The sequence below is a fragment of the Stegostoma tigrinum genome, chromosome 2 (assembly GCF_030684315.1).
Source record: "Stegostoma tigrinum isolate sSteTig4 chromosome 2, sSteTig4.hap1, whole genome shotgun sequence".
Lineage (NCBI taxonomy): Eukaryota > Metazoa > Chordata > Chondrichthyes > Orectolobiformes > Stegostomatidae > Stegostoma > Stegostoma tigrinum.
The window spans coordinates 4,980,863-4,998,646 of NC_081355.1; the positions used below are offsets into that span (position 1 = coordinate 4,980,863).

The 17,784-nt window shown below is 42.4% G+C and overlaps 1 protein-coding gene across 3 annotated transcripts in view; it reads right to left on the minus strand.

The window, feature by feature from the left end:
• Positions 1 to 17,784, minus strand: part of drosha (drosha ribonuclease III) — a 218,108-nt gene that overhangs the window by 3,769 nt on the left and 196,555 nt on the right. For all 3 annotated transcript variants that reach the window (XM_048551227.2, XM_048551209.2, XM_048551219.2), the window contains one exon: positions 14,782 to 14,828. In XM_048551227.2, the coding sequence (XP_048407184.1) occupies positions 14,782 to 14,828 (47 nt within the window). The remainder of the gene's footprint in view (positions 1 to 14,781; positions 14,829 to 17,784) is intronic.

Genomic DNA, 17,784 nt, shown 5'->3' on the forward strand with positions numbered 1-17,784 from the left:
CCTGTCTCCAATTGAACATGATTAGCATTTTGTATCACACTTTATCAAGAATTTCAAAATCTGACTGGTTCCCCTGTTAATCAGCCTTGCAACTTCAAGAAACAGGATGGGTTTGCTATACAGGGCCCTAGCTTTGCAAAGCCAATAGTCTTGCTCGAGATCATGAATAATCTTGCAATAATCTTTCTGCAACTGATACCAGGTTTCCTGGCAGCAGAGGAAGCCAGGGTGGGGATGGGGTTTTAAGACATGATGGAGATGTATAAAATTATTAACATGGATAGGGTAGATAGAAGAAACATTTCCTGTTGAAGGAATCAACAACCCAGGACAAATCGATTTAAGGTAAGGGGCAGGAGGTTTAGAGGAGATGTGGAGAAATTTTAGACATGATGCGCTATAGGGCTCAATAACTCTACGACTATGGTAGCATGACAACACAAGAACAGGAACAAAAGTGCTTCTTAGGCTACCAACAAATAAATTTCCAACGTGGTTTTGCAACATAGAACTTTGTTAATTGCTGAAAGCAACTGTCAAAACATATCATCTTGCACTCATCAGGACAATTCACAAGAAACACCAAGGAAAAACGAAGCCATGTTTATGCTGTATGTACAACATATATGGTGTTTTTTCCCCTGTACTTCCAAATGTCTTCCAAATTGTCCTGACAAGTGTAGGATGAAAAGCTTCAATAAAATGTGTCTTTTCTTGTCAATACTTGAACACCTATGTTGCTTCACAGAGGCCTTACAGTGCAGAAAGAGGCCATTCAGCGCATCGCGTCTACATCAGCACTCCAAATGAGCATCATGACTTAGTGCCAACCTCCTGTCTCTTGCAGGTATTCTTGCACATTTGGATGACTATTTATGTAAAAGCAATTCCCTTTCGAATGCCTGAATTGAACCAGCCTTCGTCATGTTTCCAGGCAGTTCCACTCGCTTGGAAGCTGAAGGCAAATAAACCAGACGGCATGACGTCTATTTGGAAAGAAAGCAGCTCAGTGTAGTAAATATCAAGTATTAATATATTTTAAAACAGAAAAAAAATCCAGGCAGTTCAGGAGTGATTGCAAGTGATTGCAAGATTAAATAGAAGAAATTAACATAACCTATTAAATACGTAGGTGATTTCACATTGGAAATTTATAGCTCACACACCTAAGATCAAATTAGCACAAGATGAATAGTAAGGTTTTGCTCGACAGGGGTCTTCTGTGATTGGTTTTCCCTTAACGGCATTAATAATTCTACAGTCTTGACAAATTTTATTCCACTCCACAGAAGAAATATTTGATTTAAAAAAAGAGCTTATTTGTTGATACGTGTGTTCAAGCACGAGAAAGAGCATCTCATACAGTCTGAATGTGTGAGAATGCCGACTTAAAGCAGACAAAATAACGTTGGGGAACTAACTAAAGCATCTTCAGCAAACAAAAACAGAAATTCCTGGAGAAACTCAGCAGATCTGGCAGCACCTGTGGAGAGAAAGCAAAGCTAACGTTTCGAGTCCCATGGCCTTGAATTTCTCCAGTAATTTCTGCTTTTGTTTCAGATTTCCAACATCCTCTGTTCTTTCTTTTATTAAAGCATTTCAGGGTGTTATTGTTACTTTAGGGTTCCAGTATTTACAATATTTTTACTTTATAATTAATTCACTGCCACCTCTTCTTCAGGACTAGCCTCCGCAGGGGAATCCTTCTCTTCTCTCCACTGTTACTTGCCTGTTTGTCCCTTTCTCCCCCGCCCATCTTCACCACTAGGCCTGTGATAAAAGCCATTGAACCTGACACGACAGCCCGGTCTTCCCTCTCTCAGCCGAGTGTCTCTCTCTGTTTCTGGTTGTATTTCAGATCTCCAGCCACTGCACAAATATAGGTGTTTTAGGTCAACTTATATATTTCAGCATGAAGTGGAGGTACGATTGGCTCTTTGTCGACAACTAGAGAGCATTTTCTCCAGAGTTAGGGCCAGGCCATTCAGGAGAGATGTCAGGAAGCATTTTTACACAAAGGGTGGTAGATATTTGGAACTCTCTTCTGTAAATGGCAGTGGATGCAGGGCAAGTTGGAAATTTTAAATCTAAGATAAATAAATTTTCATTAAGCAGTGAGGGACGGGGCTAAAGGCAGGTATACGGAGTTCAGCCACGATCTAACGGAATGGTAGCCATGATGTGCAGGTGCCGGTGTTGGACCGGGGTGGACAAGGTCAAAAATCACATGGCTCCAGGTTACAGTCCAACAGCAGACTAACACCTGAAGAAGGAGCAGTGCTCTGAAACCTTGTGTGTTCATATTAACCTGTTGGACTACAACCTGGTTTTGTGATTTGTGACCTTACTTAATGGTGAAACAGACTCAAGGGGCTGAATGGCCTATGTTAAATCCTGCTGCATAAGTCATGGAGAAATACAAGTGTTGAAAGTTATAATTGGGTTGTGGTCTGTTGTATATAGATGCAGCTGGATTCAAAAGGGGAGTCTGTTTAACCAAAAACTCAGGCTCTTAAGCTTTCTCCAGAGTTAAACTTTCCTGTACTGCCAGTTTTCAAAAATAACTTTCAATCATCTATTCACACACAAGTTCTCGAGAACAGCCACTAAATTGGAGAAACCAGAAACTGAGATACTTTAAAGAAATAAATGTACGATTTGTATGGCTAATTTAAAATCATGAAGAGAAGGAGGAATAATTTAACTCCCCAGCAATCGGGAACATCTTACCTGCATCTAATCTGTCTGGTCCTGTTTCAAATTTATAGTTTACTATGAGATCCCCTCTCATTCTTCTAAACTCTAGTGAATACAATCTTAAAAAGAAATTCAATCTCTCCTGATGCATCAGTCCTGCCATCCCATAGATCAATTTGGTAACCTTCACTCCATTCCCTCCACTCTTCTTCAGATGAGGAGAGCAAATCTGCACATAATATTTCAGGTGTGGTCTCACCAATGCCCTGTATAATTGCAGGAAGACATCCTTGTTCCTGTATTTGAGGCCTCTCACTATGAAAGTTAACATGCTGTCTCATTATCTCAGCAATGAAGTGCTGGGTGAGAAGATCCTCTGTGACTTTTCCTCACTTGCCAGCCATTAAGGCCATCAAGTGGCCACTTAAGAGCCTCAACTCTCTAACTCCATCACTGGCCTCCCTGCTAGGTGAGGAAGGTGTCAAATTTCCTATCGGGGAAACCAGGGTGATTTGCCTAACAAACCCCTGAAAAGGGGGCCCAACTGCCCCAGTTGGAAGCAACCGGGAGCAGCAGTTAGGTGGGAGGTACAAGTGTCAGCCTCTGAAAGCCAGCCCTCTGCCCTTGCCTGTGACCAAACTCCAAACCCTGAACACGGAGATTAAAAACAGCATTTAATTGCTCATGCTAGATCCCCCAATGAATAGATCTTGATTGGCAGGTGGATTTTAGATCCCAGAGGCTGCAGGCCTCTGACTGTCCAGCAGCTTCTGTCAATCTGGGACACCGGAATTAAGGTTTAGATGGTCACCTTGACCAGGAGGCAGAATTCATCTCACTGCTGACAGATGGGGAGGTCGTCATAAGTAATATACCCACCCCCAAACAGAGAAAATGTCAGAAAATGATGACCCCTGGTACAGCAAGATATATAAGTATATAGCTAGCATCATCTTGTAATCTTCTTCACATTGCAAATTTTAAAATACTTAGAAAAAGTTAAAGCCTATGCTTTACATGGAATTCAAACGCATCAGACAAGGACAGAGTTGGGCTCAAAATATATTCTCTCATGTCTAGATAGTCAAATGCTTTTCAATGCGTAGGCTCACACATGAAGAGCAGGCACATGGGTAAAGACGGTATCAGTGAGCTAGGCAGTTTCACCTAATTTCTCTCATGAAATCATGAGCACGCAAGACCATAAGGTCATAGGAGTTGAAGTAGGCCATTCAGCTGATCAAGTCTGCTTCACCATTTAATAGAGATCATGGCTTATTTGAAAATTCTCAACTCCACTCTCCTGCCTTATCCCCATAACCCTTGATCTCCTCACTGATTTAAAATCTCAGTCTCGAATATACTTAATAACCCAAGAATTCCACAGATTCATTACCCTGATGACCTCTGTTCCTTCGCTTGCCCAAAATGGGAAATATTTTTGCATCAACCTTGTCAAGCTCCCTACGATCTTGTATGTTTCAAGGAAATCACCTCTCGTTCTGCTTTATTTAGAATCACAGAATCCCTATAGTGCAGAAAGAGGTCACTTGGGCCCAATGGGACTGCATCAATCCATCGAACAGCATCCTACCAAGACCCAAACTCATGCTCTAATCCCGTAACCCCACCCTTTACCTGGCTAATCTACCTAGCCTGCACGTCCCTGCACATTCTCCGATACTCCAATGATAACAGTGACTCTCTGATGATTATAGCTTAGTCTGGTCTCGCCCACAAGTGGAAACACTACCTTTATGTAGGCTCTATCATTCTGAAGACCTCTAACAGGTCACTCCCCAGTCTTCTCTGCTTAGAGAAAAGAAAGCCAACCTGTTCAATCTCTCCTGACATATTACATCTCTGAATTTAAGTGCACTTTTCTGGCAACATCTGCACTTATTACATAACCTCTTCTACAATATGGAGACTACTGCTGATTATGGTACTCAGACTGTGGTCCACCTAAGGGTAGGTACAAGTTTAATATAACTTTTCTGCTTTTTAATTCTATTTCTCTGGAAACAAATTCCAGTGTTTGGTTTGTCTTTGAAACAATAATGGCCATATGGGCCTTCATCACTGCTTTTAGTGATCTGTTCATTTATCAGCACCAGAGCCCTCTGTTCTTCCCTCCAATTTACAAATTAATTGCCTGAGGAAACAGTGAGTAGAAAACAGTTGTTCCCCTTGGTCAAAGGATCAATAATAAGGGGGCGTTATTTATGAGGTGAAAGGCAGGGAATTTAGAGGGGTCTTAAGGAGAAGGTTTTTCACTCAGATGGTGGTAGGGGTCTGGAACACACTGCCTGGGAATATAACTGAAGCAGGAAACATCACAATCTTTAAAAAGTACTTTGATGAGCACTTGAAAAATCATAATGTTCAAGGCTACGGGCCTCTTTTGTACTGTATGGTTCTATGAATGCTGAGGCTCTTCCTCAGAGTCAGAGTGAGATGGATACTGTCTGTATAAAAGACTGCCAGTTTGTAAATTTGGTATCTTTCGCAAGCAATGGCATCTTTTATCTTAAGTTTATGCCCTTTTATGTTTACTGAAGAGCACTTATGATGGCAGTGCTGACTAGTTAAGGGATTTATTCACTATCCATTTCAATTTAATTATCTGCCCTAATTTGTTTGTTGCATTGCAAAATGGCTTTGATTGAAACGATCACTCGACTGAATCCACTCATGTGTACAGTATTCACAATACCCTGTAATTGGAAAATTATTTTTATTTGTATTTGATTCTTCTACTCTAACCAGTTAATTTGCTTCAAAGACTGGGCTTTACTTTATTCATTCATTTACCTTTTGTTGAAAGCCCCTGTTGTTTGCATTACTAAGTGACTAATTTACATGCATTTTGACTGCTTATGCGCACAATTTCCACCTATTGTCATTTAGCTTCTCTAAACAACACAACATGCATGTGCAGTGACTTTCCCACTGTTGTAGCGGACCCATCACAAAGCTCTCGTGGGGCAATGTCATGGAAATCTTCACAAAAAGTCACTCCAGCCATCACAGAAGAACAATTTACCCAATTGGTTTCACTACCAACTGGTGCCAAGCTGTGGAGAGGGAGACAGAGGTAGGACTGCTGGATACATCACAAGGGAGTGAAGCAATGATTATCATCTGAAACACATTATTAATTTCAATTTGTCAGAGACACACAGAAAAGAGAGAGAGAATACAAACATGTACGCACTCTGAAGGCAACAATGTTTGCTACACTACAGAATCCACGAGTGTAGAAAAGTCAAGAGGGTCACTTTACAACAGGTTGGAAAATTAACGTCGTTCAGAGATGTCTTGGCTACACATAGAACAGAAAACTTTGTTTGCCTCATTTTGTAAAAACAGAACATTGCAGATGATGGATATCGGAAATTAAAATAAAAGTAAGTGCTGGAGAAACTCAACAGGCCTGATAGCGTCCATGGAGACAGAAACAGAGTTAATATTTTGAGTTCAATATGACTTTACTTGACATGAATCATTAACTGTTTCTCTCTCCTCATGAATGCTACTTATAGCTGCTGAGCTTCTGCAGCACTATCTGTATTTCTCACTGTCTCATATTGCCTGTACCCTGTTTGTCTTGCAAGGTTTCAACATGTTGCAATGGGACGTGCGAGTGCGGCCTTGGAAAAACTACACTGTAATTTTGCCTTCTCACTTTTGTCCAGGGTCTGGCTTGGAGATTGGGCAGGCAGTTTGTCATGGAAACATGGATGCAATCTACAGCGAAGGGTTAACATACCAAAATACCTGGGGCCTCACCTCACTGCTGTCGGTGCACAAAACAACTTAACCAAAACCGCAGAAATGAGTGACGACATTACAAAATGATGACATTGGCTGCAAAATCTTTTACGAGTCTCAGGATAGTGAAAAATGCTCGAAAAAGCACAATTCCTTCTGTCTCTCCCTTTGTCTCAACTCTTTGATGCTTTAAAGAAATGTATTTAGTTGTTTGCGGGAAGTGGGGAGGTCACAGAGGACGGCAGCGTCAGGAGGTAAAACAGGCTCTGATTAGAGGTGACTTTGTGATCTGTCTGTCATTCCAGACACAGCAGAATAACACCCAGGCTGGCGTGGAGATCCCTAGATCAACAGAAGCACCTTTCATTTGGTAGGTAAGCTTGAGATGGTGGTGGTGGTTGAGGGGGGTCGGTGATCAGAGCCAGATGCTCAGTGTCCCAGGGCATGAAATACTGCAATCATGACCAAAATTGCGTTTGGGGAGAAGGGTCAATTAACTTCTTTCATCACTTTTTCACTTTATTATTGCCTCCAAGAACTTCTCAGTGGTGAAGTGTCCTTGTGATTTCCCCACCTCCCCAGTTGAGGCTGTCCAGGGGCAACAGGCACCAGTAGCATCTGGAGCTTGCCCAATCTCCCACTATAATTTGACCTTTTGGACCTGTTTGGTCAAAGCACAAGACCATGACAGAGATTCTAAATCTTCCCACTATATCCCCATGTCCCTCAATTCCTTTAAAATCCAGAAATTGATTAACCATGGTCTTGAACATGCTCTTGACAGATCTTCCTCAGCCCTCTTGGGGTAGAGAATTCCGAAGAGACACTAGCTTCTGACTGAAGATATTCCCCCTCTTTTCAGTCTTAAATAGTAACCTTTTACTCTGAAATGACACACAGCCCCACGCTTCTAGACTCCCCATCGAGAGAAAACAACTTCTCAGCATCCATCAATCAAGCCCCTTAAGAAGTTTTGCTTCCTCTATTTAATTCATAGGACGTAGGTGCCACTGTTCAGGTCAGTATTTATTGACTGTCCCTGGATAAGAAGGTTGTGATGAGCTGCCTTCTTGAACTGCTGAAGTCTGTGTGGTGCAGACACCCATAGTGCTGTTAGGAAGGAATTCCAGGATTTTGACCCAATTATACGGAAGGAACAGCAATTTATTTCCAAGTCTATCCAAGTGTGACTGTAAACATTCAGAGTTTTTCATTTTATTTAGTTACTTCATTTATTCATGAGATGTGGATGTTCCTGGCTGAGGCAGCACCTACTGTCCGTCACAATTGCCTCAAAGAAAGTGGTGGTGAGCTGCCTTCTTGAACTGCTAGAGTTCGTTTGGTGTGAGAATACTCACAGTGCTGTCAGGGATGGAGGGATTTTGACCCAGTGACACTGAAGGAATGATAATATGTTACCATCTTGCTGCAGAAAAATTTGTGTCCAATGTTATATGCTTTAATCAGATCACCTCCCAATCTTTCTAATTTTCAGAGAAAGTATGTCCAATCTACTCAATCTCTTGCTGATTACACAATCCTTTCAGTCTGAGTCAACCAGTCGAGTTTACCTTGGTTCTATTTCCACTGAGTTAAATAAACCCTTCCTTTCATAAAGAGACCAGAACTGCACATTGTAGTCCAAGTGCGATCCCATCAATGCCCTGGATTGCTGCAAAAATACTAAGGAAGGGCTTATCAGGTTGGGAATTGGTTCTCCATCAAAACAGAAATGCAGCAGCATTTTTTATTTCTCTTTGAACTATATATTCGCCAAAAGCTTAAAGGCATGAGGACAAGCCATTTTAAATCAAGTCTATTTGTTCTTGTACACTTCAGAGAAACAAATTGGCAGAAAAAGACAGGGATAATAAATTGGTTTTTAAATGACGTCTCGTGTTTTATCGGTGCAGGAGGGGACTGCTGTGAACTACATTTATAAAGAAATCAGGGAAAATTACTTTACAAAGTGGATCCTGCCAGTATTAATATTTGACATTTCAGAGAGGATAAAAGTTGTCCAGGAGCAGTGTGGCTCAAATAGCATCCAATATTAACATCATCATTTAGAATACTGCACTCGACAAGCAAGAACATTGGGATAAAGTTAGCAAGCAATGACCAACTCCAAAGAGAGAGAGAATGTAACCACTGCTCCTTGACACTCAATAGCATTATCATCACTGACTCCATGATCAACATCCTGGGGGTTAGTGCTGGCCAGAAACTGGACTGAACTCACTGCACAGGGGAGGCAGTGGCCTCGTGGTATTATCGCTGGACTGTTAATCCAGAGACCCAGATAATGTTCTGGCATGAGATAGTAGGAACTGCACATGCTGGAGAATCTGAGATAACAAGGTGTAGAGCTGGATGAACACAGCAGGCCAAGCAGCATCAGAGGAGCAGGAAGGCTGACGTTTCGGGCCTAGACCCTTCTTCAGAAATAAACAGGGAGAGAGGGGGAGTCGGATAGAAGATGGATAGAGGAGAAGATAGGTGGAGAGGAGACAGACAGGTCAAAGAGGTGGAGATGGAGCCAGTAGAGGTGAGTGTAGGTGGGGAGGTAGGGAGGAGATTGGACAGTCCAAGGACGGACAGGTCAAGGGGGCAGGATAAGGTTAGGAGGTAGGAGATGAGGGTGCAGCTTGAGGTGGAAAGAAGGGATAGGTGAGAGGAAGAACAGGTTAGGGAGGTGGGGACGAGCTGGGCTGGTTTTGGGATGCAGTGGGGGGGGTGGAGGGGAGATTTTGAAGCTGGTGAAATCCACATTGATACCATTAGGCTGCAGGGTTCCCAAGTGGAAGATAAGATGCTGTTCCTGCAACTTTTGGGTAGCATTGTTCTGGCACTGCAGGAGGCCCAGTATGGACATGTCATCTAAGGAATGGGAGGGGGAGTTGAAATGGTTTGCGAGTGGGAGGTGCAGTTGTTTAGTGTGAACCGAGTGTAGATGATTTGCAAAGCGGTCCCCAAGCCTCCACTTGGTTTCCCTGATGTAGAGGAGGCCACACCGGGGACAGCGGATGCAGTATATCACATTACCAGATGTGCAGGTGAACATCTGCTTTATGTGGAAGGTCTTCTTGGGGCCCGGGATGGGGGTGAGGGGGGAGGTGTATGGGCAGGTGTAGCATTTCCTGCGGTTGCAGGGAAAAGTGCCGGGTGTGGTGGGGCTGGAGGGTATGTGGAGAGGACAAGGGAGTCACGGAGAGAGTGGTCCCTCCAGAAAGCAGACAAGGGTAGGGAGGGAAAAATGTCTTTGGTAGTGGGGTCAGATTGCAGGTGGTGGAAGTGTCGGAGGATGATGCATTGGATCCGGAGGCTGGTGAAGTGGTATGTGAGGATGAGGGGGATTCTGTTTTTGTTGTTATTGAGGGGAGGTGGTGTGAGGGATGAGTTGCGAGAAATGTGGGAGACACAGTCAAGGGTGTCCTTGACCAGTGAGAGGGGGAAGTTGCGGTCCTTGAAAAATGAGGACATCAGGGATGTGCAGGAGTGGAATGCCTCATCCTGGGAGCAGATGCGGTGGAGGCGAAGGAATTGGGAATAGGGAATGGCATTTTTGCAGGAAAGAGGGTGGGAGGAGGTGTATTCTAGGCAGCTGTGGAGTTGGTGGGTTTGAAACGGATATCAGTTTCTAGGTGGTTGCCAGAGATGGAAAGAGGGGGGTCCAGGAAGGACAGAGAGGTATTAGAGATGGTCTAGATGAACTTGAGGTTGGGGTGGAAGGTGTTGGTGAAGTGGATGAACTGTTCGAGCTCCTCGTGGGAGTACGAGGCAGCACCAATACAGTCATCAATGTAACGGAGGAAGAGGTGGGATTTAGGGTCAGTAACCAAGAGGCATTGTTCCGCACAACCTACAAAGAGGCAGGCATAGCTTGGGCCCATGCAGGTACCCATGGCCACCCACTTCGGAATTTGATTTCAATAAAATATCTAGAATTAAGAATCTAATGAGACCATGAACCCACTATCAATTGTCAGAAAAACCCATCTGGTTCACTAACGTCCTTTCGGGAAGGAAACTGCTATCCTTACCTGGTCTGATCTACATGTGAGTCCAGACCCACAGCAATGTGTTTGACTCTTAACTGCCCTCTGGGCAATTAGGGATGGGCAATAAATGCTGCCTCTAGCCCTCACCCCATTAATGAAGAAAGAAAAAGAAACATAGATAGGAGGTCAGATTCAACAAAATTCTGCAACAAGGATCTCACCTCTTGACTCCCCAAAAGCCAGGAGATTGGTGAAATATTCCCTACTTGCCTCCAACTTGCCTTTTGTAAAGAAACTTACACAATCCAGGAGAAACCACCATATCTACAAGAGGGTAGAGTTAAGAAGTTGGGTCTGTTTTCCTTTGAAGAGATGTAGGCTTAGAGACGATGTGATAGAGGTTTTCAAAACTTGACAGAATGCCTGGTTGAAGCTGTTTCTGTTTGCAGAAGATAAACAATGAGAGGGCAGTGAATTAAAGTGATGTGCAAAGGCAGTAAGTGTGTTGTAAGAAAAAAAAACAGTTCACTCAGTGAGTGGTGAGGGTCTGGAATGCGCTGCCCGGAAACGTGGTGGAAACAGGATCAATTGAGTGTTCAACGGAGCATTGAGTGATTAATGGAACTAAACAGCATGCAGGTATGTAGGGAAAAGGCATGAGAGGATAGAACTGGTGTAAGCATGAAAGGCCAAATGGCCTCTTTCTGCATTGTAGCAATTCTCTGATTCTGAGACAGTGGCACTTCCAGTGGAGCTCCTAAAGAAAATGCTTGTTAAAGAGACATATGGCAAAACAAGCATTAAAGTCTGTTGACAGATTCCAAGGCATGAGAAACTCTCCCTCAACAAAAGTAACAGCAAGACACTTTTTAAAAATTGTGGAAAAATTTACAACAGTCTATCTGGAGCCAGGTTCTCATTGCGGGCATGAAGAGGATGAAGATCATGTGACTGATTTAATATCAGCATGCAAAGCTCCTAAAGTACAGTGACACTGTGATTTCCCCAGATTGAACTGTACGGACAGTGCCTGAAGCAGAAAGGAGTTTTCAATTTTTCTCAGTGACACAAGTAACATTAAACCTCTGGCTTTGTACATTAACCGAACAAACAGAAACTAAAATGGCTTAAAACTATATCTGATGGCTACACTGTTAGGACAGTATATTTGAATTTACAAATATGGCTCGCAATCCAAGCGCTTGTTTACAGAATTAATGACCTCTCAACAAATGTAATCTAAGATCTTTTTTCTCTAAGAATAGGATGGCAATTCAGCCAACACACAGAGGTATTCTTCCTACCTCTGAGTCAAGAGGTGTGGGTTCAAGTACAAATTGTTCCAGAGGTATGTCATACCATCTCTGAACAGGCTGATTAGAAAAAAATCTACAAACAAATGAATTAGGGCCAAAAAGTGGCCACTCAACCCTTGGGACAGCATGGCCATTCAATAACATCTATATGATCTGATTAGTCTACATTCGCACCTACCCCCTAAGTGATAATATTTCATCTTTGTAAACCAAAAATCCACTTATCTCTGCCTGAAAAATCTTCAAAGTTGCTGCTTCTACTGTCCTTTAAAGCCTGACAACTTCAGGAGCAACATGTCTCCCCATTCCTGCCCTAAGTGGGCAAAACCTTACTTTTAGAAGTATAAACAACTAACTCGAGGTTCCTCACTAAGAGGGAACATTATTTCCACGTCTATCCTGTCAAGCTTACTTAGGATCTTATTTACTGCAAGCAAAGGCTCTTACTCTTCTGAACTCCACAAGGCAAGACTACCATACTCAAGCTTTCCTCATAAAACAAACTCACATTTCAACAGATTAAAAGAAACGAAAAACTTCCGTTTATTTGGCTTCTTTTATCAGCGGATGTCCCGAGATGTCGGAGTCATACAGCACAGAAACTGACCCTTTGGTCCAACTTATCCATGCCAAATTTCTGAAACTAAATTTATCCTACTTGCCTGCATTTGGCTCATGGCCTTGTAGTATCCATGTACTTATCAGAATGTTTTTTAAAATGTTGTAACTGTTTCTGCGTCCACCGCTTCCTCTGGCAGTATATTCCACAGGCAACCTACCCTGTGTGTGAAAAAGTTGTCCCTCAGATTCCTTTTAAACCTTTCTCCCCTTACCTTAAAAATATACCCCCTGGTTTTGAACTCCCCCACTTTATCTATACCCCTCATGTTTTTATATAAAGTCACCCCTCAACCTCCGAATCTCCAGTGAAAGAAGTCCCAAACTATCCAAGATAACAAGGTGTAGAGCTGGATGAACACAGCAGGCCAAGTAGCATCTTAGGAGCAGGACAGCTGATGTTTCGGGCCTAGATCAAAGGGTCTAGGCCCGAAACATCAGCTTTCCTGCTCCTAAGATGCTGCTTGGCCTGCTGTGTTCATCCAGCTCTACACCTTGTTATCTCGAATTCTCCAGCAACTGCAGTTCCTATTATCTCTCCCAAACTATCCAGCCTCTTCTTCTAACTCAAATCATATAGTCCTGGCAACATCATGGTAAATATTTTTTGAACCCTGTCCAATTTAATAATATCCTTTCTATAGCAGGATAACCAGAACTGTACAGAGTGCTCCAAAAGGTGACCTCACCATCGGCCTATACAATGTCAACACAAGTTTCACCCATATATCTTCAGTGGGCAATCCCTCAGAAATATCTGTAGTACAGCAGTAACGTTTTCCTTAATCAAAAACGCCACTTCCCCCTCTTTCTTGCCTTTTTTTTATCCTTTCTGTAGCATATAAAACACAGAACATTAACCTTGCAGTCAATGGAATACTTAGAAAATGTAGCTACTGTTGTAATATAGAAAACATAGCAGCCCATTAACACACAGCAAGTTCCCATTAACATTGTGATGGCAACCAGATGCTAGGCTGGCCATACATGTACAGTGGGTACAATGGCAGGTCAGAAGCCAGGAATCCTGCTGCAAGTAACTCATCTCCCATCTCCTCACAGCCTGTCCATCATCTACAAGGCAGAAGTCAGCAGTGTGATGGAATACCCTCCCATAACTTGGATAAGTGCAGCTTCAACAACACTCAAGAGGCTTGACATGAACTAGGACAAAACAGCCTACTTGAATGGCATCATATCTATATGCATCCATTCTCTGCACCATCAATGCTCAGTAACAGCAGTGTTTACCATCCAGAAGATGCTCTGCAGATATTCACTGAAGATCTATACGACAGCACATCCCAAACCCACAACCATTTCCAATCGAAGGACAAAGGCAACTGATACAAGGGAGCACCCCACCCACAAGACCCCTCCAAGTCACTCACCATCCTGACTTGAAAATATATTGCCATTCCTTCAGTGTTACTGGGTCAAAATCCTGGACTCTCTCCCTAACAGAGTTGTGGATCTATTTACAGCAGGTGAACTGCAGTGGTTCACGAAAGCCTACGCGTGACTACAGACCTCAGGGACACGGTCAACTCTTAACTGCTCTTGAGAGCAATTCTGGGACGGCAACAAATGCAAGTCTTGTCAGTGACATCCATCTCAATGAGGAACAATAAAACAAAGCCTCTGGAGGGGTGAAGGTGGGACTTTGATTAACACTGAACACCGTGAGGTCACTCCTCGGGCAGCATGAACTTTCCCTGTAACATCTGACGATTCACACGAATTGACTCAAATGGGACAAAACATTCCGGATTTCAATTTTTCTGTCTGCTCCTGAAAAAATGGTGACGTGCAGAGTGGTTTCACAGACTAAGTAAACAATCCAAAAGGATGCAAAAGACATTGCTTTCATTTTCATAATCATCTGAGTCTAGTTCATTAAAGGTGATTAGTTTTTCATGGACAACAGGGAAGAGGGATGGCAGGGCTGGGCACTTCAGGTGGGGTGAAGGAGCACAGAAGGACACACCTCATACATAATCCCAATTGCAAGAGTATCCTGGTGGATGTCAACCCAAATTTAAATCCAATAGGATTCCAATGGGAGGGGGGCTCAAATCCCGTCCTTCTTACCGACTCCTCAGGTGAAGAATTCTCACTGCATTAAATGAATGAAATCACCTTTTCTTTAACAAGGAGAATGAAATTCTGGCCTGGATGTGTCAAAGGCACTTTTTATGTGATGGTTTACATGTTCAGACTTTTCCGTAACATACCTTCTGAACTTTGTCTGTCATTTACTTATATGTCAGTTTCAAACCAGTTCATTCGAAAGTACAATCAAATCTGTTTCTGAATTTTCTAACAATTGTGAAAGGAAAGAAGATAGTAAGCCTTAAGAAGAAAGATTCTCTTACATTTTTCCAATGCATCCATGGCAGCTCCCATTTCTGCTTGTTGAATGCTGTTAGGAAAAGAAAGCAATTATTAGCATTACAAACCGAAGCATGGGCCAGCACCATGTTGCAAAATGATTTCACTAAATCGAGCACGCTTCTCTCATCTGTATCATGGGGTAGGCATAGCCTGGGGAGTTGGTGAAAGGTGGATGAGTCTTCATCACTTCCTGGTTGTCAGGCCAGAAATGAACCTGGTCTCTTTTTTTCGCTGTGTTAGACATTGCTCAAACCCATTAATAAAAACAGCTGAAATGTATTTTCTCTCAAAGCAGCGTCTCAGGTGAAGTAGACGATATGTATTTCAGTCAAGCTGCTGATGGGAATGACACTTTTACTGAACAGTCCCACCATCTCTGACCTGACCTGACCTGACACAATGAAATAACACCAAATGGTTCCTTTCACACTTGTGGTAAGAAAAGAAAGAAAGAAGGAAAGAAAGAAAGAAAGAAAGATCAAGCGTCATATCTCTCCCAGTCCCAAATAAAAATCATCAGGGACAACGCAAGAAATATCATTGAAACATTTGCTTCTCCTTTCTAAAAAATGCTGCTGAACCTTAATGACAAAAATAAAAGGACTTTTTGAGTCTTAATTACTGGCAATGTCAAGTAAATTCTCCAATCAGCATTTTCATTCAGCATCTAGGTAGAGTTGGGTGGAGAGTCATGAGCATCTCTCCAGGGCCAACTCAGCCAACTATTTCCGCTTCTTACCATCTCTCTTGCCACCTCCTCCAGGAAGGGGGAAATTGAGTTCATACTGTCCAACATTGGATGCAATTCCACAATTGCACTTATTAAAAATCATGACCGTGCTAAGCATTATGTAAACAAGATTAAGATTATCAGTCTGCTTGCAACCAAACTCAATCATGCTTGTTACAACATAATTATATTCACATTCAACACCCTGTCATTTATAAACTGAAAGGATGTGCCCATTCGGGGCTGCATGGTGGCTCAGCAGTTAACACTGCTGCCTCACAGTGCCAGGGACCTGAGTTCAACTCCAGCCTCAGGTAACTGACTGAGTGGACTTTTGCACATTTTTCCTGTGTCCATGTGGGTTTCCTCCCACAGTCCAAAGATTTGCAGGTTACGTGGATTAGCCATTGGAAATGCAGCATTGGGGAGGGGGGGGGGGGGGGGTGGTGGTGGCACAGGTGTGGGTATGGAGTCAGGGACCACCACCTTTATTTGCAACTTAATGGATGTTTCAGTATCACATAAGACCATGAGAAACAGGAGCAGGAGTAGGTCATTCAGCCCATTAAACCTGCATCACCATTCTATAATTTTCTGACTGATCTGCCCCAGGCATCAATATCTTCTTTGTGTCAATTCAGCACTGCTCTCAACACTCTAATATTTCAAGAATCTATCTACTTGCTCTTTGAAAACTTCCAGTGATCTAGCCTCCATAACTCTCTCAAGAAGAGAATTCCAGACATTCACTTCTCTGAGACACGAAACTCCTTCGCATCTGTTTTAAATGAGTGTAACCTCACTCTGTAAATAAGTCCTTCAGTTCGAGATTCCTTTATTAGTGGAAATATCATCACAACATCTTCCCTATCAACCTCCCTCAGAATCTTGTATATTTTAATAAGATCAGCCCTTATTCTTCTAAACTCTAATGGATAAAGGCCTAACCTGTTCAGTTATTCTTGTAAAGTCTGGTAATACCATGGCTTTAAGAGGTGTATTTTGCCCTGTGATTTTTAAGAAGAAAGGTTGCAATGTGCCAATCAGTCTGCTTCAAAGTCCTAACGTAAACAGCTTGTAAGGCCTTCTAGTTTTTGTTTCCAAAGGTGGAAACAGTAGAGTCAGTCTGAATGGTTAGGGTCAAGCTCTCACAGAACCAAGATTTTTAGTTTTTCAATAGCAGTTGCTGGGTGTTGAAGCTGGGTTTGGAAGCTGCAGTGCATCTCTCCCTGTTACTCTATCTCACAGTTTTCTCTTGATGTTTTTCCTGCTGGACTGGAGTATTGCTTGTGACAGGCTTTTTTTAAACCGAATTTGCTTTTGCCAAGTAAGTACTTACCGGTTATTACTATACTGGAACAATTACTGTTCAACAGTTAAACAATCTTTCTTATGTTAATTTTCTAGTCGAGTTAGGCTATTTCAATTTCTTCTTTCTTTTATTATATTTTAACCACAGTGTATGAATAAACACTGCTTTGCTTCAAATCTGGTAGCTTGGCCAATCGGATTGCATCCGGAATGCAATACCTGGCACTAGCCCTGAAAATAAGAAAAAGTTAGGGTCTCAGTTATCTTCTTAATATATTTTCACAGGGATTGGTCGGGTCCATAACAGTTAAGTTAACCCCTTCATCTCAGGAATCAGTCTACTGAATCTCGTTGAACTGTCTCCAATGCCAGTATATCAAAAACTGTGCACCAGACTCCAGGCGTGACCTCAACAAGACAGTTGTACAGTTGTGCCAAGGCATCTCTATTTTTAAACTCCAAACACTTAGCAATAAAGGCCGAAACTACAATTGCCTTTTTAATTACTCGCTGTACTGATGGACAAACTTTTTTGCGTATTACGCACAGGGCGACTCCGATCCCTCCGTGCTGCAATTTTTGAAATCTCTCCACATTTAAATCTTTGAAGAGGAGCAGTCTTCTTCCTAGATTATTCAAAAATATTACTTCCTCCCAATCTCAGAAAATCAGTCTGTTCTCCAGTACATTTTCCTCCTCTTTCAGAGTATCAAAATATGGTTGACTTCGTGCAGTGACTATGAAGCTACTGGATCTTCACTTTTGACTGATGAGCCTCTCAAACTCTATACAAGATGATGTCACCTTGAAAAATTGTACAGGGTTGTTTCACACCAGATTTGGAAGACTACAGTTTTTGTACGCAAGAAGGGATATACTTGTCTTGGTACAGCAAAAGTTCACTAAAGATTAGTCCTTCAGATGAGATGGTAGTCCTTTGAGG